The sequence below is a fragment of the Phyllostomus discolor genome, chromosome 14 (assembly GCF_004126475.2).
Source record: "Phyllostomus discolor isolate MPI-MPIP mPhyDis1 chromosome 14, mPhyDis1.pri.v3, whole genome shotgun sequence".
NCBI classification, from domain to species: Eukaryota; Metazoa; Chordata; class Mammalia; order Chiroptera; family Phyllostomidae; genus Phyllostomus; species Phyllostomus discolor.
Genome location: NC_040916.2, coordinates 22,586,231 through 22,607,745, shown reverse-complemented (window position 1 = coordinate 22,607,745; position 21,515 = coordinate 22,586,231). Strand labels below are relative to the sequence as shown.

General features: G+C 57.0%; 2 protein-coding genes across 6 annotated transcripts; one reads left to right on the top strand and one right to left on the bottom strand.

Moving 5' to 3' along the window:
- Positions 1-6,929: 6,929 nt before the first annotated feature.
- PIGC (phosphatidylinositol glycan anchor biosynthesis class C) lies at positions 6,930-9,536 on the bottom strand. 5 transcript variants are annotated; one of them, XM_028530658.2, is made up of 2 exons: positions 9,450-9,536; positions 6,930-8,395 (listed from the first exon to the last, which is right to left on the bottom strand). In XM_028530658.2, the coding sequence occupies exon 2, from the start codon at positions 8,193-8,195 to the stop codon at positions 7,299-7,301; it is 897 nt and encodes a 298-aa protein (XP_028386459.1). In that variant the 5' UTR covers positions 8,196-8,395; positions 9,450-9,536; the 3' UTR covers positions 6,930-7,298. The 5 variants fall into 5 exon arrangements, with proteins under 5 accessions (XP_028386459.1, XP_028386460.1, XP_035870944.1 ...); XM_028530659.2 differs by lacking the exon at positions 9,450-9,536 and adding an exon at positions 9,089-9,447; XM_036015051.1 differs by lacking the exon at positions 9,450-9,536 and adding an exon at positions 9,186-9,447 and having other exon boundaries at positions 6,930-8,377.
- Positions 9,537-9,588: 52 nt separating this feature from the next.
- Positions 9,589-21,195, top strand: C14H1orf105 (chromosome 14 C1orf105 homolog). The gene is made up of 6 exons (XM_036015054.1): positions 9,589-10,332; positions 10,455-10,540; positions 11,778-11,868; positions 17,464-17,538; positions 19,673-19,744; positions 21,088-21,195. Exons 1-5 carry the CDS (start codon positions 10,309-10,311, stop codon positions 19,742-19,744), a joined length of 348 nt encoding a protein of 115 aa, XP_035870947.1. The 5' UTR covers positions 9,589-10,308; the 3' UTR covers positions 21,088-21,195.
- The last annotated feature ends 320 nt before the right edge of the window (positions 21,196-21,515 follow it).

Genomic DNA, 21,515 nt, shown 5'->3' with positions numbered 1-21,515 from the left:
ACCCCAGGGACACCCACTACCTGCACCTCAACAGCTAAAGGCTTGCAGACCCCCCCCCCCGCCCCCCCCCCCACACTTGACAGGTTAGGGCCCAACAACAAGCTCTTGATCATTTCTGTGGACGGGAGGGCTCCTTGCTGTAGCCAGCTTAACCCGGACCAGAGAAAAATTGCTCGTGGACTTAGTCAAAGGTAACGTCATTTGTTTGTTTGTTTGTTTTGTTTCTTTCTATTTTTTTTAATACGGCGCAGGAACAGGCCCGTCAGTTTGGTTCCCTTAACGTCTCGGAAAAGGTGAAAAAGAAGTCTGTTTCTGTGTTTGTTTTTTTCGTAGACCTCATTGCTCTACTCACTGACGTGTTACCAGAGTAAGACCGAAGTGAGTATGTTGTCGGGCCCGCAGGCGAGGGGCCCCCAAGGCGTCCCACGGAGAGCAGGGCGCGGACCGGGGCTCACGGGCATGGACTTTGGCCCCGATTGGTCAGAAAGGGGGACCCCCGCAGACCCTGCTGGAAACCGGCGGGGAAGCTACTCTCAGCTGGCGCAGGGGGCTGTGCTCGGCCCCGGGGAGGTTACTGGGTCTGGGCTGCGGCAGCGAAACGTCCAGGGAGGCTGCTGTCGACACGCAGGGACCGTAGCCGGCATCCCGTGGGTGACGGCATGCCAGCCAGACCAGGGGCAGCGAGAGAGAGCCTCAGACCCGAGCTCCTTCGCCCCATCCCCAGGGCAGAGCCCGTCAGACCTGCGGGGGCACCCGCTCTGAGACAGAGGGAAACCCTGCACAACCCAGGGCGTCTCCCTGGGCCCGGGAAGGCCAGCACACCCGGATAGTCACCTGGGGCGGATTCTTGCGTACCCATCCCTTTCTGCAATCCTGACGTTTTCTGCGTTGTGATGACATGGCTGATTGGATGATCTCTGTACACCTTCTAATATCCCTCTCACCTTGAAAAAAATCTCACCTGTCCTATTTCTACACCAACTCCCTCTCCCCCTCTGGAACCTTCACAATACTTATCGAAATCTTGGGAAATCACCGAATGGCCCAATGTCAGGGCTGGGAAACAAACCCTCAGGCGGTAAAGGTGTTTGTCTCTGGTGCCTGGGCCTCCCGAATGCGGCTGCGTGGACCCCTCATCCGCTGGCTCGGATGGCTCATACCTGGCGCACTCCCAACAGCCCCGGGAACAGCTAACCGCCACCTGGCATCCCCCACCCCCCCCCCCACACACACCCTCCCCTTGTCTGCATGCTTTTTGGGTTTGATTTGGATGTGATTTTCATGGGGGTAATTTTGCATGCTTGCATTTGGATTTGTGTTAGAATAATCCAGACATCGTTTTCTCCCTCTGCCTCCGTGTTTTTCGTTCTGTTATTTTGTCTGTTTTGTTTTCCCCAGGCGGCCCCCTCCTGCCGTCCCCGGACGACCATCCTAACCCTCGCCATCCACCTCCTCCCCTCCCCAGCAGCCTGCCCCCCACCCCGCGGCGTCCAGCCGCCTGTCGTCTGCCCGTCCGTCCTGTGTACATAAAAGCCTTTATTTTTGGTCCACGACTGTAATAAACACAAAGTTTATTCTGTATATGAAACCATCGAAATGCGTCCTGTTTTCTTTTTTCCAAAGAAGGCCCATATTCAAATAGGAGTTCTTTGCCACTCAAACCAGGTAAGGTGAAAAATACATACCTTGATCTTTTAAGGAGCTTCAGTTGAAAAAAAAAAAGATTAATCTGAAGTTCTCAAAGCATTGTGGTTTCAGATGCTATTTGGTGCGAGCAATAATCTGTCCTCGACTTGAAACGTCTGTCCGACAGAAGTGCGAAACGTCGCAGTAGAAATCCTGGGAGCCAGGAAAACTGATTAACTTCAGCCTGCCTCAGAAGAATCCCGTTAATAATTATTATCGCACAAAAAGTGTTGCCACTTTTAGAACTTTTCTAAAGACTCCTGTGCGAGGTGAAATATGTGAGCTCATGGAAGAAATTGTCGGTCCTGGACGCATGAACCTCACACATTGTGTTTTGGCAAATTTAGGGGGAAATATCATTCAGAATAACAGTGCCAGGCGAGGCCATGTTGCCACCTCGAGAAGAAAGCTTCTGAATGATGTAAGTCAAGGCCTGGAAAAATACAATCTCTGTGAGTGTTGGGGGGAAATAGAATTTTTTATACCTTCATCCTCCAGGGATAATTGCATCACTGAAATTTTAAGCTATCGTTAAAACAAAGATTTGTCCAATAACATGTTCATCATTAAGGTAATATCCTACATCCTGCCAAACCTGTGATCCGAACCCTTCCCAAAGGTCTGAGATTTGACTCAGCATTTTCTTTCCGAAGACGCACACGGTCTAAGTTAGAAGTTGGAAGTGTCTCCCACTGGGTGAGACCCGTGCCGAGCGCGCCCCTCTCTGGCACGTGCAGGTAGGAAGCCGCAGGGCAGGAGCGTGAACACCGGTGTCTTTCATTGGGAATCGGTGCCGCGTCCCCTTCGCGCCCACCCGGGCGAGGGGAGCCCTGGGGAGGGCAGTCCCGGTGGACTCCTGGGCCGGAACCTCCGACAGAAGTGGACACCCCTCCCTCCTTGACAGGGCTCTGTCTCTGGACCATAAAAAAAACCTTTTTAAGGACTTCACACTCCACTCACTCAAGCACGCAAAACCAGTGTATGTCTCAGGTTACATTTTCACATGACACGAAAGACCAGCTTTCACCCGTCGTCCCAGGCCCAGGGACTGCGGGTCGGAAGCACTGGTGACTGAGGAAAGTCAAGGGCGCCCAACAGGGGGCCACGAACTGAAGCTCAGGTCTACGTGGAGGTGACGGGCTGATGCAGAACAGGCACGGTGCGCAGCCCTCCGCCCCCCTCGCCTGTGGCCCAGGTGGCTGGTCCCGTCCCCTGTGTCCTCATTGGGTGGGATTCCCACCCAAGCACGTTTGCACCACCACAGACACGGTGTTCCCGGGTGATTTCACACCCCATCCCCAACTCAGAACGGAAGTCCTCACCAGGAAGGTTTTCGCCGATTCACCTTTTTTTAGGTGGTTGGTACTTTGCCACTTCATCTTCAGCACGAACTTGTTTCTATATGCAATGAAACATAATTTGGAGGACTTTAGAACTTAAGTTGACCCGATGACCAAGGAGAAAGGATTACTGGAGTCTAGCAAAGTGGACCAGTTCCCGGGCAGCGGGATGCAGCTCAGCAAAAAGGGGTGGTCCCTCCCTCACCTCAGGCAGGGGAGGGGAAAGGGGCGGAGGGAGCAGCCTGGAGTGAAGGTAAATCATGCCAAGGTGGTTCATCTCTATCTACTGTTCGTAGTGTTTCTGAGTTTCATGATATTCCCCTCCCCAGGTCCCCTGCCCCACCGCCTCCCTCAACATTCAAGAGTTTAAAAAGTACAGCGTTCTTCAGCTTGGATCATAACTTGGATCGTCAGGAAGAACAAACCGTTAGACCTGTAATAAAGGGGATTTCTTGCCGTGGCCGGGTAGCTCAGCTGGTTATAGTGTCGTACGGATGTGCCAAGGTTGGGTGTTGGACCAGGGCACATGCAAGAATCAACCGATGAATGAATAAATAAGTAGGACAACAAATATCTTTCTCTCTCTTTCTCTCTCTCTCTCTCTCCTCTCTGTCTCTTCCTAAAGGTCAATATATAAAATTTTTAAAAAAATAAAAAATATTTCTTAAATGTCCTCATCCCCTTCTGCATCGGCCCTCCCTTGAATGCATGAGCGTGCCCTAGGGACTGGGGCCCCCAGACAAGCGACAAGGTCAGAGCAGCTTACACAACAAACAGGCATTTGCTCTGATAGGAGCACCTTGGCCATTTTTCCAGGGACAGCGCTCACTGACTTCAGCGCTACGGAAGCTACTGGAGTTCCAAGGCCAGGCTACCCACTTCACCCAGTGCATGCTCGTGTTCTAGAACAGGCTGGTGTTGACCTCTGACAAAGACAGGAGCAGTAGAACTCATTTCGGCCAATCAGAAACCAAACTTCTCATCTCTAATGGCATAGCATCATGCAAGCCTCCAGATCCCCGGAGTGCTGGCCGAGAAAATGACCCGGTGGGTGTCAAAACTGAACGACTCCGTTCGCGTTGCTTTGGCTTCCGGCAAATAGGCTCTCGGTCTATCCAGACGGCACCTGCGGCCGCCTTCCACTGGAACCAGTAAGAGGTGTGAGAGCTCCCCAATCTCCGGCTGGAAAAACCCGAAGCATCTAAGAGATGGAGAAAAGAGAACTGAAGGTAAGGAAAAATAAAACTTTTGATCCTTTCCTTACAGAGTCTCACTGGCGAATACATGGCTATGAGCTTTGGATGCCACAGATAGACTGGGGGGGGGGGGTTCAACAAACATCCCAGATAGGGGTGTCACACGCATTTTCACCGGGGGCCCCATCAGCCTCGTGGTTGCCTTCAAAGGGCCGAATGTAACTTTAGGGCTGTGTACATGTAACCACTCCTTAACTAAGGGCAAGGAGCTCGGCACTGCCGCCGGGTAGAAACCAGGTGCCGGGCTGGATGAAACAAGGTGGAGGGCCGGATTCGGCCCGTGGGCCTTGTGCTTGCCACCTGTGTCTGAGAAGGTACAAGCCACAAGGAGATAAGGAAATATCTTCTGTTGTTCATTCGTGACACTTTCAGTGGTTTTGGAATATCATATAATTGTTTCCTTTTCATCCCTGCCTTGGAAAAAAATGTAGTACTGGCCAACATTTGTTTTGTAATGCAACATTCAATATTATTTTTTAAAAACTCGGAAAATTGTTACTGGAGTCTTTGGCTCCGTTCCACGCAATTCTGAAGGACACCTTTGCGACTGTGAATCCGTTAAAAAAGCACGAACCTCACCCACGGGAAGATAAGAGTTGCTGAAGAAGAAAAAGGCTTCTGTAGCCTTTGATAATACGACAGAGTCTGTCTCTGACTTATCAGTCAGAGGACACGCCAGCCACCTCCACTCCCGGCATACGCGCCCGTTTTCGTTGGGGTTTCTTACGCTGCCTGTCACTGCTGAGTCACGGTATCGCCAGCGCGTTAGGCTGGGGTGGAGGCCACAAACTGCTCCTCCCGCTGTTTCTGATCAAGTCGAGTCCTACGGTACTTTATATCCCGCCCTGATCTCCAGCCCAGTTCCGGTCTTCAAGGCCCCTCATGAACGGGGGGCCCTGTCCAGGCAGGCAGGAAGCCCACAGCCGGCCCAGGGGGCCAGAGAGATGGCAGGATCCTCGAGACAGGAAGGGAGAAGTCACCGAAGTGGGTGACAGAGGATGACGGTCTATTTCTGAAGTGACAAATAACAACATTGAAACACTCGTCCTTCAGTCTCTTAAGGGGCCTGTGTATCCACTCTTTTGTCTCCCCCGCCCCAACCTGGCTCCAGGTCTCTGCTTAATTGTTACCTTTTCCCAGAGACCTACCCTGACCCCCTTGGTTAAAACCTTGCTTCTTGAACAATGATTGAAATTTAAAAAAAAAAAAAAAAAACTTGCTTCTTTCCCATAGCATGTATCACCTTCTTCTATAATGCCTACCATCTGTCTTCCCCTGCCGGAGTGTAAGCTCTACCTGGTCAAGCACCTTTGTCCGTCTTAGTGACAGATACGTAACAATCACATAAACAATTTGTCATGTAGCTAGTCCTTAGCAAATATCTGTTCAGTAAATTCCCGAGGCCAGACACAAAATGGTGATGATACCAAGTAAGCAGAGACAGGCCTTGGCGGGCAGGGAAGGTTTCGTTAGATGTTGGCAGAATTTTCAGTCTCCTCAACTTGGAAATGAAAACAGTACCTGGGTGATAGAATTGTTAAGACAACAAAGTGCCCAACGCAGTGCCTGGTACACGCTGGGCGCTGGACAGTGCAGCTGTGACAATTCAGCAAACACCACGGTGTGCTGAGTATTTCCTGAATTTGCGGGGACCTCAGCTATTTCCCAAACCACGGCTCAGCAAGTGTCCCAAGACTCTTCTTGCATTTCATTGTAAGAGGGAATACCAATAACTTCCACAAGGTGGCACTGTGTGCAGCCCTTCCCTGCGTGCAACCAGTGTGAAACTTTGTAAAACCGTGTGACCGATGCCCTCTGCTGGCTGGCTTTTGTTTTTCTTGACCTTCAGCCTTTGGCTTAGAAGGTGTCAACGATGGCTCTGTGTGCTTCCTCAAATACGCTCAGCATGCATTCTTAACTCCGCAACTGAAGCCAGCTGCCCAGAGGCGCACTCCAAACGCTGCAGCACTGACGGCAGCCTGAGGGCACGACCCTGACACCAGCTGGGTCGCCACACAGAACCAGCGCGCGCTGCCACGCTCAGATCCCTGCGCGGCAGCATCAGGCGCCCAAATAAAACGTGCTGCTTGTGACCTTCGACACGGACAGCTATTGGGATTTCAGGGAGAATTTATTTGGCATTCTAAAGATCCGAAGCCAGGCCCGAATTCTGACTAGCCGTCCCGTGACGACGCAGAGCGGTGGCCGCCTCCGCTTCCCGGTGCAGGGCGCGCGCCCTCGTTTTCCAGTCGCCCCTGGTCCGCTGCGCGAGCCGCCCCGGCCGCTCCCACTGACCTGGCGCCGGACGGCCCCAGACGCTTTGCCCTAGAACTGCCTTCTGCCCACTTAACCTCCCACTTAAAGTCTCACCTAACCTCCAAGACTAACGTCAAACGCCACCTCCCCTCGGAATTATTTCCTAATATTCCAGCTCAGCTTGACCTCCATCCTCTTCGAATTCCCCCAACATGTTCCTGTGCACTACGACCCACACGTGCTGCACTAGGAACGAAGTAGAAACTCTGAGTCGAGGCCACGCGACTAACCCTGCAGTTTTGGGCGGCAGAACTGGACGTGGCGCCCAGGGTCCTAGGACCTGAGCTCTGGGCGAGTACCAGAGGCTGCATCGGTCCACCGGAAAGCGTAGGGAAGTGGCTTTATTGACACACACACACACACACTTTTATCATCTGCCTTCTGCTTACAGAAAACCCTGACGCAATTTTTCTGGATACGTTGTTAAGTTTTTAATAAATAGAAACCACATCACTCCGCCTGTTAGGGTGAGTGCGACACCGGAGGCCATCATCCCTTGGGGCCCCCGGGCTTCTCCATCCGCCAAACAGGAAGGATGAGCACGGCCACCGCCCCAGCCTTTGGTTCGCTGCTCCTTCCCACCTCGGTTCTCCCGCCCGCACGGCCCGCTGCTTCCAGAATGGCACTCGGCCTCCGAGGGAATGCTGGCCGGAGGGCCGGTCCACCGGCTGGCCTGAGTAACGGAACGGAGGTCCCTAACTTAGCTGAGGAACCTGGACAGGTCTTCTTTGATCTCTGCCTCATCCCACGGCCCATGGATGTTTTCTTTAAAAAGCTGCAGGCGGATGAGGTAGAAAGGGCAGAGGCAGGAGATGGACACCAGCAGCAGCGCGAAGAGGGTGGCCCCCACGGCACTGATGGACAGCAGGCCCCCGAAGGCGGAGCCTGCGAAGAGCAGCGTGACCCCCACGTAGCTGCGGGGAGTGCACGCCTTCAGTTTCTTCTGTAGCATGGGCCACAGGGCAAAGATCTGGATGGCAAAGGTCACCATGATGAAGGCGTGCAGGGACCGGGGCAGGCGTGAGGCCAGGCAGACAGAGGCAAAGATGGCCATGTTCAAGGACAGGGTGCTGGACACGATGGCGGCGTTGGCGCCGTAGTCGAAGAAGATGAGGTGGCCCAAGAGCATGAAGACGGACATGGCGTAGATGGTGTCGGTGCTGACGGACTCCGTCAGGGTCTTCAGCACGGGCGAAAAGCCGTACGTGAAGGTGATGAAGACCAGGGCGCTCTTGAGGTCAGCCCACCGGGTCCGCCCGCTCTTCCTCCGCCCCTCCCCTCCGTCCACGAGATCGAACAGAACGTAGCCGATCAGCGAGAGAGCCAGGCCGGTCCCAAAAAGCCAATGCGGGGCCAGAAGACCCTCGTCCATGTACCACCAGATGACCCCAAAAACGCAGACGCAGCACAGCTGCTGGATCACCACGCTGGACTCGAACACCACGGCCCAGTACTGGTACTTCCGGGCGTGGATGTTCTTCCGGAGCTCCTCCAGGAAGCGCTGGTCCACGTAGTTGTCAGGGAAGGGCTGTCGCTCGTACAAGACCTTCTGCCACCTGATCCCTGTGGTGCCGGTCACGGGCTGGGCACACGTCATCCCTGCCCTGGCCCTCAGGCCTGTCCACTGTCCCTCCCCGAAGTCCAGGTGGCTCCCGTCCTCTACGGGGTCTGGGACGAGGACCTCTCTGGAAAGCCCATGCTGTGTGGTGGCTGACGCGGTGCCAGCCTCGCCTTGCTTTCAAAGCAGCAGCGCAGGCGAGCCCTGCGAGGGGCAAGTTCCTTCCCTGAGGCAAGTTCCTAGAAAAAGACAGACCAGGAACCCATAAGGCTTGTGAAGGTCAAGGGTAGGGCTGAGTTGAAATCAGACCAACTCACTTTAGGAAAAGTCTGAGCAAATTGTATGTGGTGGCCCTGTTACAATTACAGACTTTAAAACTGCCTTTCGGATTTGAAATGATCATCCCTGGGGTCAGAGCAGACATCACTGAGTGCCCGGGGTGTGCTAAGTGCCTCACGTGGCTTCTTCCATCTCATCGCCCCAGCCCTGTGAGCTCACGTTAGTGTTAGTCCCGCTTGGATAAAAGAGCTGAGACTGGAATCGCTCCGGTAACTCTGGCCCAAGTTAACAGTGGTAAAAGGTGGAGCCAGGTGCCAAGTCTGACCCCAAAGCCTGCGCCTCCCTCCTAACCAGCTCTTAACTCGGGGTTCACACCCCTGAGGCCTGTGGATGGGCTCGGAGCGTCCCCAAGCCCTGTCACGGCGTGCTTGTCGCTGCCACTTACGCGAATGTCTAGGGACAGGACCCAGGGCTTTAACCGGGGTCTCCAAGGCATCTAGTACTAAAGAGGTCCGAGGGCAACAGCAAACTGCCCCTCAGAGACAAGTGTGAGCTCCACGGTTCCTTTAGCCAAATCCACGGGCTCAGAAACGACACGTCCTTAGTCCTTTAGCTGGGGTTACCGTCCTCGAAAGAGCGATCCTCCCACTTACAAGGAGGAAAGTCTTGCGGGGATCGGAGACAGTGACCCGCCTGTCACGCTGGGAAAACTAGGAATCAGGCGTGCCAGCAACTGTGTGAAGCGCTCACTGCCCGGCCTCACTTGTCGCGCGGAGACCACGACAGGTGCGGCCGCACCACACAAGCGGACCCTGGGAGGCCCCCACCGCAGCAGGGACCCCGGCCAGGGCACCGCCGGGGCGGGAAGATCCACGGCGCCCAAGGGCAGCGCCGGCCCACCGATCGGGGACAGCGCTGGTGCCGGGAAGGCGTCCCCGGGACGCCCGCCGCCGCCTCCCCGCCCAGCCGGGAGGGAGGCCCGGAAACACTGACAGTTGCTCGGTCGGAACCCACCTGCCCGCCCGGTCGCAGGGGAGCGCGGTCCGGTGGGGACGGACGCCCGCCTCCTTCCCCATCCGGGGCGCGGGGGCAGCGGGGTCGCGCCGGCGGGCGAGCACTTCCGGGTCCGCCGCAGCCCCCGCCCCCGCCCCCGCCCCGCCGGCGTGCTCGCTGCTGCCCCTCGCGGCCGCTCGCGGGACCTCCGGGTCGCTCCTCCGGGCGCGAGAAGCTCGGAGCCTAGGAACGCAACCCGGCGACCGGCGACCGAAAGACAGGGGACCTGGCGTCCGAAGGGCTGGGCGCGGGCTGGGCTGGGCTGGAAGAAGGGGGATGACCACGGCTCCTTGTATGGAGATCCTAGAGTGAAGTCAGGCCCTCCCACAGGGACCGAGCGCGGTTTTAGGTGCTGGTGGTACAGCCGTGGACGGAGCAGGCGACACCCCCGCTCTCCGGGAGCTTTCTGTCCCTTGCACTGCCCTGTGATGGCCCGCTGTCTCGGGGCACGACACGGAGGCTGGAGAGGCTGTGGTCGGCCCGAGGCCACACAGCTGGGAAGTGGGTTCACTGAGATGAACGTCCAGCGACCTACAGCGTCACAGCGCGGTCCTTCCCTCTGTGCCTCGGAGAAGGGGTGAGCGGGACACGGCCGGAGACCAGGGCAGGGCATGCACTGAGCGCAGTGCATGGGAATACTCGAGGATGCATAAACGGGTGGACAAGACCCAGAAGCAAAGGGACAAGAGAACACAAGACACAAAAGTCAGGAAACCTGGAGCCACTCCCCAGCGTTGTGTGCTGCGTGGCTGGGCAAACCGGCGGAGCTTGCAGTGCTTCGTCAGTCCAGCGGGGACCCCCATTTGCTCTTGGCCTCTTTATGGGAGACTCAGAACAGTCAACCGTAAGTCACGAAAATGTACCCACTGCTGTCTAGCTGCCATCAGCTTGCTCTGGTCATCACAGTGGCCGCAACGGTCAAGCACAATGGGTTCTGCAAAATGATCTCTCTCCGTTTCTCTCCAGGTTCCTGTTCCCAAGTTTGACAAGGTTCCGTGGCTTAGCGACGCCAGCCGCAGAAATAAGCCCCTACTGCTCAGCCTCCCCCAAAGGTAACAGCTCCGCCACGGGGGGTGAACAGTGCAAGGTCACACTGAAGACGATTTCTTAGGAAGAGAGGGTGGGGGGTTATCAGAGGGACATGTCTGGCCAGTGGAGAAACCCACGTCAAATGCTCAAAAGGCGGCCATGATCTGGGGATCTCAGACAGAGGTGAGTGAGGAGTGGAGAGCTCAGCTGGAGGGGAGGAGACAGATCTGAAGTGACTTCCGTTTCTGCCCCCACCACTCAGCCATCAAGAGAATTTTGCCCCTTGACACTGCCTGTCAAAACACTTTCATCCTCCCCATCATCCTACCTTTTCTCCTCTGCTTCCGTATGAACCGCTGACATTTTAACCGTCGAAATCTAGAACCTCACATTCCTGCCTCCATGGAGGAGCCACGGCCCGGGTGTCAGTCTGAGATCATCTCCTACAGTCTCACCGCTCTGCCCCTCCCAAACCCCTTGCTCGTGAGCAAGTTTCTGTGTTTCAGCTCCCGGGGGACTCGTGGGTAGGGGGCCTTTCCGGTGCCGCTGCTCGAAACAACAGGGGCTCCTCATTCCTCCCCATTTTTGCTTCCTGGGGTGTGGAGGGAGCCCCTGCTCTGGGAGGGGTGGGCCGTGAGGCAAGGCCACAGGCTTGTGGTGGATGGAAGGCGACCAGGCCTCTGCACGCCTCGGCCCCCGGGGACTGTGATAACACGACCCGCCCTGGCCGGAGGGCCGGCCACTCCAGGAAAAGCATCACTACTTCTGCTGTGGTTGGGAAGCAAGGAACGGGGGCAGTGGCGGGAGAGAGAAAATGTTCCACGGGAAAAAGTGGGCGTGGTGCTTCCGAGGGCAGGGCCACGGGCTCCAAGAACACGGGCCAGGCAGGCCCCAAGGCCGGCGCTTGTTAAACCACAATCCCATCCACGAAGGTCTCCTCAGGAGGAGAGCTGCGGTATTTCACCCATCAAGCATCTGCGTCATACACAATTATTTTTTCCTCCCTTAATCTGCATGCACACTGTCTCTGACAATCCACAGCTGGCATTGGTTAGTTCAAAAGAAAAGGGACAGAGGAGCCAGGGTGAGGGCAAAGCCATCTTGGGGAACCCCCATATGGCCCGGGGGCCCTCCAGCCTGGGGGTGGGGGTGGGGGACTTCCCCAGGGTGTCCCTTAGCTTCTCTCTGAAATGGGGCCACAGGCCTGGCTCCTCACCCTGGGGACTGTAGTTCTAACTTGTGCTTGTTTCCATCACTCAGATACCCTCACGCCGCTGCCACTTTTCTGATTTCATACAAGAAGGACACGAATTTGCCCAGAGTGTTTCAAGTTCCCGATGACTCATTTCAGGTACTCAGTGTTTTCTCTGGTTGCACAGAAACCCATAGCACGGATCTGGGATGACATGGGTGTGACTCCAAAGGCACCTCCTGTCCCTTTAGCACAGCCCGAGCCTAGGATGTTGTGTTGTGGGTATTTAGTGGACATTTGCTGAACGATATGAATGACCCCAGCCCCCTACCCCTTCTCCAGGGCCCTTGGTTCCCAGAGCTAAGACTAAAGGCAGGAGGTGAGCGCCAGCCAAAAGGGAAACCCAAAAAGTCCACTGGGGACTCTGCCCCGAGGCCTTTGGGCCGTTTCTCAGCCTGTGTTTGGCCCCCAGGTCGTTTCTGGGTCTCTCCCTCCCTCCCACCACCACGAGTCCCCAGGCTCCCTACACACACGGGGTTCCACATTATAAATGCCTCCTGTCCGCCACCCAGAAGTCAACCATGCCTGGCAGCTGGGGGACACTCAGGGGCACTAGCTTTGCAGAGGGCCCCCGACACTCAGGGTGCTTGTAAGGTCAGCACCTCCCGAGCTGGGGGAAGAGAGAGCGAGCTCTGGGGGACCCAGGCAGCTTCCCCACCTGAAAAAAAATACCCGGCAGGCAGGGCTCCTGGGGGTGGGGCTACTGGGGGCTCCCGGGAGAGCTCAGTGACCATGGCCACGTTGTGACCGGCCCTCAAGTCTGTGAACAAGGGCTTTCAGAGCCCTTTTATCTTTTCATCTGGTTTCATGCAGATGCAGGGATGAGCAGACCAGCTCCCCTCTACATAAATGACAAGGGGACGGGGCGGGACGGGCACACAGCTGCTGGAGAAGCACCCCAGAGGGGGTGGGAGGGAGAAAGGTCCCCTGCGGGCTGGGGGAGGGGACAGCAGAGATGGAGCCAGGCGGGATCCGGGCCGAAGGGGCCCCTCACCGGTCTGGAGGAGCGTGTTTCCACAAGCGAGGAAGAGCCCCGGAGACGAGACCTGGAGACTGAGCGGCAGGACTCGGGGGAAGAGCATCAAAGACTCAGGCTTCCGTGGAAGGGGCTACGGAGATGGGTGGTGGCCTGGCCTTAGCACAGGAGGGGCAGGGGCAGCGCTGAGCCTCGGGGTGACCGCAGTAATCCCCTGACACCCTGGACAGGCACGCAGCTAAGAGTGCCCGCCTCCGTGACCGTGACCGAGGGGCTGAGCAGGGACCTGCTGGGCCGGGGGGATCCAGAACCAGCAAGAAGCCGTCCAGTCCCTCAGTCTCCTTGGGCTTCTCATCTAGACAGCCTCCCTCTGCCGCTGGACTCCTCCTCCTCTTCCCAGGTTTGCTGTGGGTCTCAGGGTGCCGTGCTGTCCAAGGCACTGAGACCGCAGGTGCCAGGGAGGTCGGGAGGAAGGCATTGCTAATGCCCAGCACAGAGGAGCGGGCCACCTCCTGGGCTCAGAATTTTACTGTTGCAATGCTCACTCATGACCACTAGAGGGCAGCTCAGAGCAACAGCCTCCCTGGCCGGAGCAAAGGGCGGAGTCTCGGCTGGTCACAAGTCCAAGTCCACGTCCATCGCTGCCCTGGGCAAGGAGGCTCAGGTACCTCACCTCCCGCGTGCGCGCGCGCGTGCGTGTGTACGTCCCGCCTCCTGGCGCCCTCCGCATCGCAGGCACAGGTCACAGGGCAGAACTTGGAACATCCGCAGCCAGGTGGCGGCCTGCCTGCGGGGGAGCGGCCCGGGCCACTGCAGGTGTCGGTCTGTCTGTGTCCGCGTGAGGCGCACTGTTCCCCGATCGGAAACAGGAGAGGAAACAGGCTCAGAGATGGGAAGACACAGCAGAGCCCAGAGACACTCAGAGAGACACGGAGACAAAACGTACCAAAAAAACATAAATAAGTAAACAAAACGGAGACGGAAGCGGAGAGGCAGAGCTCTCCAAGAAGAAAGGAAACAGAGACGGAGCCTAAACATCCCGCGTAGGAATCTCGGCTGTGGAGCAGCGCCTCCCTTGGTGGTGACTTCCATCACCGGCATGGACCTGGGGTGCCCAGAGACGGGAAATGCAATTGGATAATTGGATGATTGAGGCCAGGAGGCGGCTTCCTCCGGGCTCCAGGGCAGGCAAAGCAGATGTGTGGGGGGCGTCCAGAGAGCTACCCTCAGAACCCTGCACCCCGTTTCTACCTGCTGGGCTTGCGTGTAACCTCCGCCCTGTCTGGGAGGGTGAAAGGCCACCCCACTCCCTCCATTCTTGCCACCCCCCCCCCCCCCCCCCCCCGCCGTCTCCTCTACCATCTGTTGTCCTCCAGTCTAATGAGTCAGAGGAAAGGTGAGAGCATTGTTTAGTTTGCTTGTGGCAGCCCCGTGACAAGAAGCCCTGGCTGGTGACAGTGTGCAGAGAGGCAGCTGAGAAAACAAATACGCAGAAGGGGGCCTTCCAGTGTTCTCCCCACCGAGAACTCGGTGATTTCTCTCATTGGCTCTCGGTTTTGAAAGGCTCGTGCCCACCGTGGAAACTGCCTTGTATGCGTGCAGGTCTCCCTCCCGTGTCTGTAGACCCAGCACACACCTGCAGAGGCAAGTGTGAAGGGGGCGGTAATGGACACCGCCGGCCTGAAGCATCCACAACAAGAGTGACCGAGTCTGATGCGTCAGGACGGCAGGTACCTGGCTGTCGCGTACCCTGTGTAGGTTTCAGGTTTTTCCTAGTGAACAGTAAGAGAATTTTGGAAACTACACTTAGCTTTTTTGTTTAATGAAGATGGCTGGTATTTTCAGAGAGTAGGAACGGGTTTAATGACCATAGGGTTGGTTTTTTTTTTTGCGTGTTGAAAATCGTTTTTTTTTGTTTTATTTATTTTATTTTTGAATACTGAACATAGTTCTCCAAGCACCTCTCTTTGGATTCTGAGGGATATGGGCATCGTGGCGCCCTCATATGGACCCCAGGAGTCTGCGGTCCCCTTTGACCCTTCATCCAGAGAACTTTCTGGCTGACAAGTGAAACAGACGTGCTGTCGGACAAACCCCTTCCCCCTTGGGGGCCACAGTTTCCTCCTTGGGTTCATTGAAAGAGCTGAGCCAGGCGACCCGCCTCGGCTAAGGCAGGAGTGGAAAGGAGAAAAGGAACGGAGGTGCCGGAGGGAAGGAAGTGCAGAGGCAAATTTGTCAGTGCCCCTCAGAGCAGGCTATTTTTAAAGTCCCCATCCGGTGCTTACATTTTCAGTTTGTGTTACGTGGACAGGTGTGTGTGTGTGCACCTGAAGGCGAGAGAGAAAGAAGGAGGGAAAGAGACACATTTCTATGTCTCTTTACCAAAGATTCAAAGGGGCCATGGACCTGGGCCACGGACCTGGGCCACGAGCCAGACCTCGGGGACTTGGGCAGGTATTGGCCTCGGACATTAGGACGTTCCCAGCTGTGAGATGTGGAGAGCAGGCCGTGGCCTCCAGGCACTGGCTGGAGTCCACAGCAGACCTTGGCCAGGCAACGAGAGGCTGCCCTCCCTCCCCGTCACACTGCCACCTGCTCCCCTTGGGGACAGCTGCATGGGAAATGAGAAGCCTGTTAACACCTGAGAGCCCCTTTCCTCGGGGGCGTGGGCTGGAGACGGTCAGCCTGGGCCTGTGCGCTCAGCCCCTGGCTGGTTCATGCTCCGTTCCTGCCGCCACTGTGGAGCCAGCCTAGAGGGAGCCGGGAGTGAAAGGGGACGCAGCCCGAGGATGTGGCCTCAGTTCCAGGGCTGGGAAGGGGAGCCGGCCAGGAGGGAGGACTCGGAGGCCGGCGGAGTCCCGCACTTGACCTCATTTCTTGGTAGACCCTCTGGGCCCTTCCTGATCCCTCCAGTGAGACGTAGTCTCTCTCCTTGCTAGAGGCCCAGAAGTTTCCTTGCCTCTTCAGTGCTACCCAATGCGTCCACGCTTGCGTCGCAGACTCCGGGAGGTGTCTGAGTCTCAGGACGCAGAAATGTGAGGGGGGACGGAGGGGATACCACCCGGGACCTCCGGAAAGACGCGGACGGTGAACTGCTCCAGAAGCAGAGGGGCCGGCACAGGGCCCTTCCTCTCACTGTGCCCCCCAGCCTCTCCTCTCAGGGCGCCCCTCCTCCCGCGGGACACTCCTGCCCCTCGCGCCTAGGTTGTCTTCCAGGTTGGCATGCCCTCCCTCCCCCTGCTCTCCCCGCAACACCCACCCAAGCGGAGCGCTTCCTGCTCCTCTCACCCTTCCCAGACCCACCCTCCCTCTGTGACCCAGCCCCTGCCCGGGTGGCCTCAGTGTATTTCCGTCACAGTGCCTTCCGCACCGCGTCGTGCACAGCCTGCCGGGAGGTGCCAGCCGGGAAGCTGTGTCTCGCTTCCCTTGCCGTCCCCAGCCCTAACTGGAATGGGCAAGTGCACGAGTCTGCACTCTTCCCTGGTCTTCCTTTGGGCCACGAACTCGGTCTCCTTCATCTCCGCGGCCTGCCCCAGCACGGTGGCCCCACAATGAAGGCTTTGTGGCCGAATGCATGAGCACAGTCACTCACACTTGCCCTGTAACATGCCAGCCCGCAGTGCGGTGATACTGCGAGGGAGGATTCTTTTAAAATGGCCTGTAACAATGCAATGTGTTTTAAACATTTGGCAGAAGAATCCAGCTCTGTCCCCAGTTTGTAGTCCTCAAACCTGCAATAATGCCTCCCCCCAGTGCTGGGTCGTTCGCAGGACGGAGCCACACCAGACCCACTGGGACAGGTCACGCACCCAGTGCTCCCCTAGCAGCTTAAACACGTGCCTCCTCTCCCTGCTGTGCATGCGCCCAGGGCACGGCCGTCGCCACGACCAGACCCAAGGGCAGGAGGAGGCTCCAGGGCCGGTGATGGGCTACTGCTTGCCCCTGGACCCGCCTCCCCCAGGGCCCACGCTTCCTGTGAGCTCCTCTCACCACTCTGCTGTCACTGCGAGTGAAGGAGATGGCAGAGAACCCCCAGACAGAACGGTGGCCTCAAGTTGACATTCGCTCCCTAACTACAAGCCACCACTGGTGCGAGCAAGCAAGCGAGCGAGCGCCTCCGGTTGCAAGTGCAAAGGCTCAGAAGCCTCCCTTGGCGCCTGGGCAGGAGTGAGGGCGGGAAGAAGCCGCTGAGCGCAGACGGGGCGCTGTGCTGTCCCTGCTGCCGGGCGGGAGGAGCTCGGGACCCCCCCCCCACAAGCCCCAGCTCTGCTTGGGGCTGAACCCGTGGCCCTCGGGAGGTCGTGAAGGGACACCCCAGGCCGGACAGTGTGTGCGGAAGAGCTGATGTCGGGCTAAGACCTGGGAAAAGGGGGGCCCATGGAAGGTGTGCAGAGGGGAAGGCTTCTGTTCCCTGTTCTCAGGCCGTCAGGGGCCCTCAGCTAGTCGCCATGGCGTGTCCTTTGTACGAAAGGGGGAGAGGGCAGCCCCTCAGACTGCAAGCTCAGGCCTGGGTCCAGCCCCAGCCCCTTCTGCCAGCTGTCACACGCCTGCACACCGCACACCGGGGCACCGAGGCCACCGCCGGGCTGGGACCAGAGTGTCCATCTCGGCTTCACGAAGGAAGGGCTGTCCCCTCCCTCCCCCTGCACCCCCTCCCACTCCCCTGCTGACCCAGGTACCACAGCACTTCCTCCCTGCTCTCGTCCCTCTCCTCTCAGGCCCGGAGGAAGCCGACCCACCCGGCGCTGGTCAGGAACAGGCAGCTGTGCGCCTCGTGCTGGGAAATGAGAACGGTGAGGCGGGGTGGGGGGAGTTGGGAGTCGGGGGGTGACACAGACGGGCGCGGGACAGAAGGCGTCAGACTAAAAAGCAGAGCGTGAAACTGTATTTGCAGATGCCGCGACCCTTCCTGCAGAAAGTCCTCACGGACCCTCCCCTGCCACCTCCCCCCACACCAACCATTTCAGCTAGTAAACGAGTACAGCAGAGTCACAGGACAGAAGATCAAAACACAAAGTTAAGTTCATTTCCGTGCACTGGCAATGAACCATCCAAAAAAATTGAGAAAGCAATCCCATTTGCAATAGGCTCAAAAATTAAGATATGTAGGAATAAATGTAACAAAAGAAAGGTAAGACTTGTATATCAAAATCTGTAGAATAGCCCTGGTTGGCGTAGCTCAGTGGACTGAGTACGGGCTGTGAACCAGGAATCACAGGTTCTATTCCCAGTCAGGGCACATACCCAGGTTGCAGGCCACGGCCCCCAGCAACCGCACATTGATGTTTCTCTCTCTCTCTCTCTCTTTCTCCCTCCCTTCCCTCTCTAAAAATAAGTAAATAAAATCTTTTTAAAAATCTATAGAATGTTATAGAAAAAAAATTAAAGAAGACCTAAAGAAATAAAAATAGCCCCATGCTCATGGACTAGAAGGCTTATTATCGCTACGGTGACGATACTGCCCCACACTGACCCACAGACTCAGTGCCGTTGCTCTTGAAATCCCAGAGGCCTTTCTTGCAGAAGTTGACAAGCAGGTCTCAAAATCCATAGGGAAATGCAAGAGCTGCGGCGTAATAGCCGAACCATCGTTAGAAGAAGCACAAAGTTGAAAGAAACACACTTTTGGTTTCAAAACTTGCTACGAAGCTACAGGACTTTGGAAGAAAATGGGCGGTAAAGACCACATGTTGTGCGATTCCATGTACTTGAAGTGTCCAGAGTAGGAAAGTCCCCCGGAGACAGATCACAGATGGTGGGTGCTCAGGACCCGGGGGAAGAGGGGTGATGCTCGAGTACAGGGTTCCTTTCTTGGAGCCATGAGGACGTTCTGGTAGCAGGTAGCGGGGATCGCTGTGCACCTTTGCTAATATATTACACTAAAAACCACGGAGTTGTGCACCAAGGCAGTGCACCAATTTTATGGAATGTGAATTAGGTCTCAGTTTTAAAAAATGATGAGCAATAGAAAAGTATTTCTTCAAGTAAAAGCATAAAATGGGTGACTGTCAATAACATGAAAACCCTAAACAGGACCCGGCTGGGATGCCTGCTGGCGTTCCTGTGGCACCTGGGCCGGGGGGCTCCGTCACTCAGTGTGGGAGGACCCCCTGCGGAGAGCGATGGTGGGGAGCTTCCAGGGATGGCTGAATGGAGGGCATGCTGACACTCTTTTTTCTTTTCAAAATGTTCTGTTGATCTTTTAGAGAGAGAGACACACACACACACACACACACACATAGAGATCAATTTGTTGTTCCATGTATTTAGGCATTCATCGGTTGTGTCTTGTATGCATGCCCTGATGGGGCATCGAACCCGCAACCTTGGCGCATCAGGCTGGTTCTCTCACCAGCTGAGCTACTCAGCCAGGGCCAGCACGCTCGGCACTTTCAACTGTGCTTCAGAGCGGGCTCACTCAGTCACTAATTTGGTCAGCAAATGTTTCTTAAACGGGCACGATTTTAGGGCCTGGAAATGCAAAACTAGAGGTGTGGTCTCTGCCCTGTGAGGCTGAAAGGCTCTGAGGGAAGGCAGACAGGAGGCAAGTGGACGCAGCCAAAAGGGTTACACGTATTCCGGTAGCAGAAGCCTGGGGGACAAGGAGGTCCCGGGGGGCGGGGGGGGGGGGATGCAGGGGGCAGGGGTGTCTGTGAGAAAGTGACGGGGAACCCAGGGCCCGGAGAGTGTTGTGCCAGCTCATCGATGGGAACGGGAAGGCTTCCTCGTTGCCAGGTGTCTAACTTCAAACTCTGATGACCGGGGAAGAGGCAGCCCCTAGACCCCAGGAGCGGGGCGACCCCTCCCGGCTCCTGCGTCTCACGAAAGGCCGCGTGCGTCCCTCCGCCAGGAGGTGTGGCCTGAGCGGGCCGAGGTGGTGCGACGCACTCCCCGGGGCTGTGTTCTCACCGAGACGTTCTTCCTCAGGCGCAGCCGAGGGCTGCGACGGTCCCAGACGAGCAGACGCTTTCCTTTGAGGCTTTCGTGAGTCGCAGGTAAGTCAGAGGGGTCCACCGGGACGTGGCTTCACGCTTCTCCTGTAGGTCTGGGGACCCAGGGTGGCGGGTGGAGAGACAGGGGGTGGAGTGTTGAGGGGGTGCTTAAGGGGGTGCTTAAGGGGATGGGCTTCCCGGCTGGTTTCAGATTTGGGTTAGATCAGATGGTGAGACACGCCCCCCCCAACGTTGGTCTCACCTTTCTGCCTGAACTGCTGGTGAAGCTGCTGCAGCGGGCCTGCTCGTCCTTTCCGCCTGCACAGCGACAGGACGGGGAACAGGACAGGGAACAGGACGGGGAACAGGGCGGGGAGCAGGGCAGGGAGGTCTCTGACGACTAGGCAGAGGCCGACACCGCCTCCCGGTGCAGCTGGCACGCTGGCCTCGGCGGCTTGCACAGACCCGCCGAGACTCTAGGGCCCCGTCTGCTGCTTCGTAGCAACGACAGTCCCTGTGCGCAGTTTGGCCGCCATTCGCCGCTTTCTCGCCCGGAGCCAGCATATCAGAAACACAGTTCAGCCTGACTTTCGATTCGTGGGGCTTCGGGGGTGTGTTTTCTCCCGTGCTTCACTGCCACACGAGAAGGACCCAGTCTGTACTGGATGTAAAAACTCCGAACGTGGGCCCGCCCCGGGCCGGGCACTAAGGGAGCAGACCCGCCTGGCCGCACTGGCGGCGGTTGCCCACGGCCACCCTTCTCTGTGGCCAGTCGGAAAGGTTCTGTGTGATCGAATGCCCATCCGGACACTTTGTCCTGGTCCAGAGAGCCGCCGCGTGGGAGAATCGTGGGTCTCTACGCGGGGCAGGAGTAGGTGTTACGGTTCCCTGGGTGACCCGGGGCCCTTGGTTCTGGGCTGAGACGTAGACGCGTGCGCAGTGAAACCGCGGTGCGCGGCGGCCGGGGGAGACGGGATCGCGGAGGGAGCGGGCCCCACACCTTTAACCTTTACCCCCACCGCTCTGTGCCTCCCGGGAGCCCTTAAGTCCCATCAGAATCAAGTAGTGCTGATAAATATTCTGCGTGGACTATGAATGGAAACTGGACTATGGACCGGACTCCCCAGGGGCTTCTGAGCAAAAGTGCACTCCCCTATGAGGGGGAATTGGAACTTTGTTGCCCCAATTCATTTATCCTGCAAGTTTGGCACTTTGTCTAAAAAGCGCTTTATGTTTGTGAGTCCGGCCCGGGGTCTCTGCGGCAGAGCGGTCTCAGCCCCGGGCCAGCGAGTGCGGGGTCCGAGAGACCGCCGGTTTTACCAGGTGTAGGAGGCGTTCCTCCCCAGCGAGCCCTCGCCCGGGGTGACCGAGGTGTTTTCTTGCTTCCCCCCCTGCCCCCCCCCCCATCAGGATGAAGCGTCTTCAGCCACGGAAAGCTCAGACCGCACCCAAGAGTTCCCAGGATGACATCTCAGCAGGTTTGCTTTCTTTCGGAGTGTGTGTGTGTGTGTGTGTGTGTGTGTGCGCGCTGCCAGGATGAAGAGTTTACTCCCTGCGATAATGTCTACATTTTCTGAGCAACTTCACGTTCTCTTTTTTAAAAAATGATATTTATTGGGGTGACATTGGTCAATACCAACATGCATATACTTCAGGTAGACAATCCTATGATACGTCACCTGTATATCGCCTTGTGGGCCCACCACCCAGAGTCTAGTCTCCGTCCATCACCGTAGAGTTGACCCCTCACCTTCTTCACCCTCCCCTGCCCACCTCCCCGCTGGTAACCCCCGTACTGGTTATCTACGCCTGTGAGTTTGCTCAAAGGGTGCTTTCTG

Bases quoted from the DNA above. Each gene is read 5' to 3' on its own strand.
- PIGC (XM_028530658.2), bottom strand. From the start codon at position 8,195: ATGACGTGTGCCCAGCCCGTGACCGGCACCACAGGGATCAGGTGGCAG.
- C14H1orf105 (XM_036015054.1), top strand. From the start codon at position 10,309: ATGGGAGACTCAGAACAGTCAACC. The intron at 10,541-11,777 runs GTAACAGCTCCG...TCCATCACTCAG, and splicing joins CTGCTCAGCCTCCCCCAAAG to ATACCCTCACGCCGCTGCCA. The intron at 17,539-19,672 runs GTGAGGCGGGGT...GTTCTTCCTCAG, and splicing joins CGTGCTGGGAAATGAGAACG to GCGCAGCCGAGGGCTGCGAC.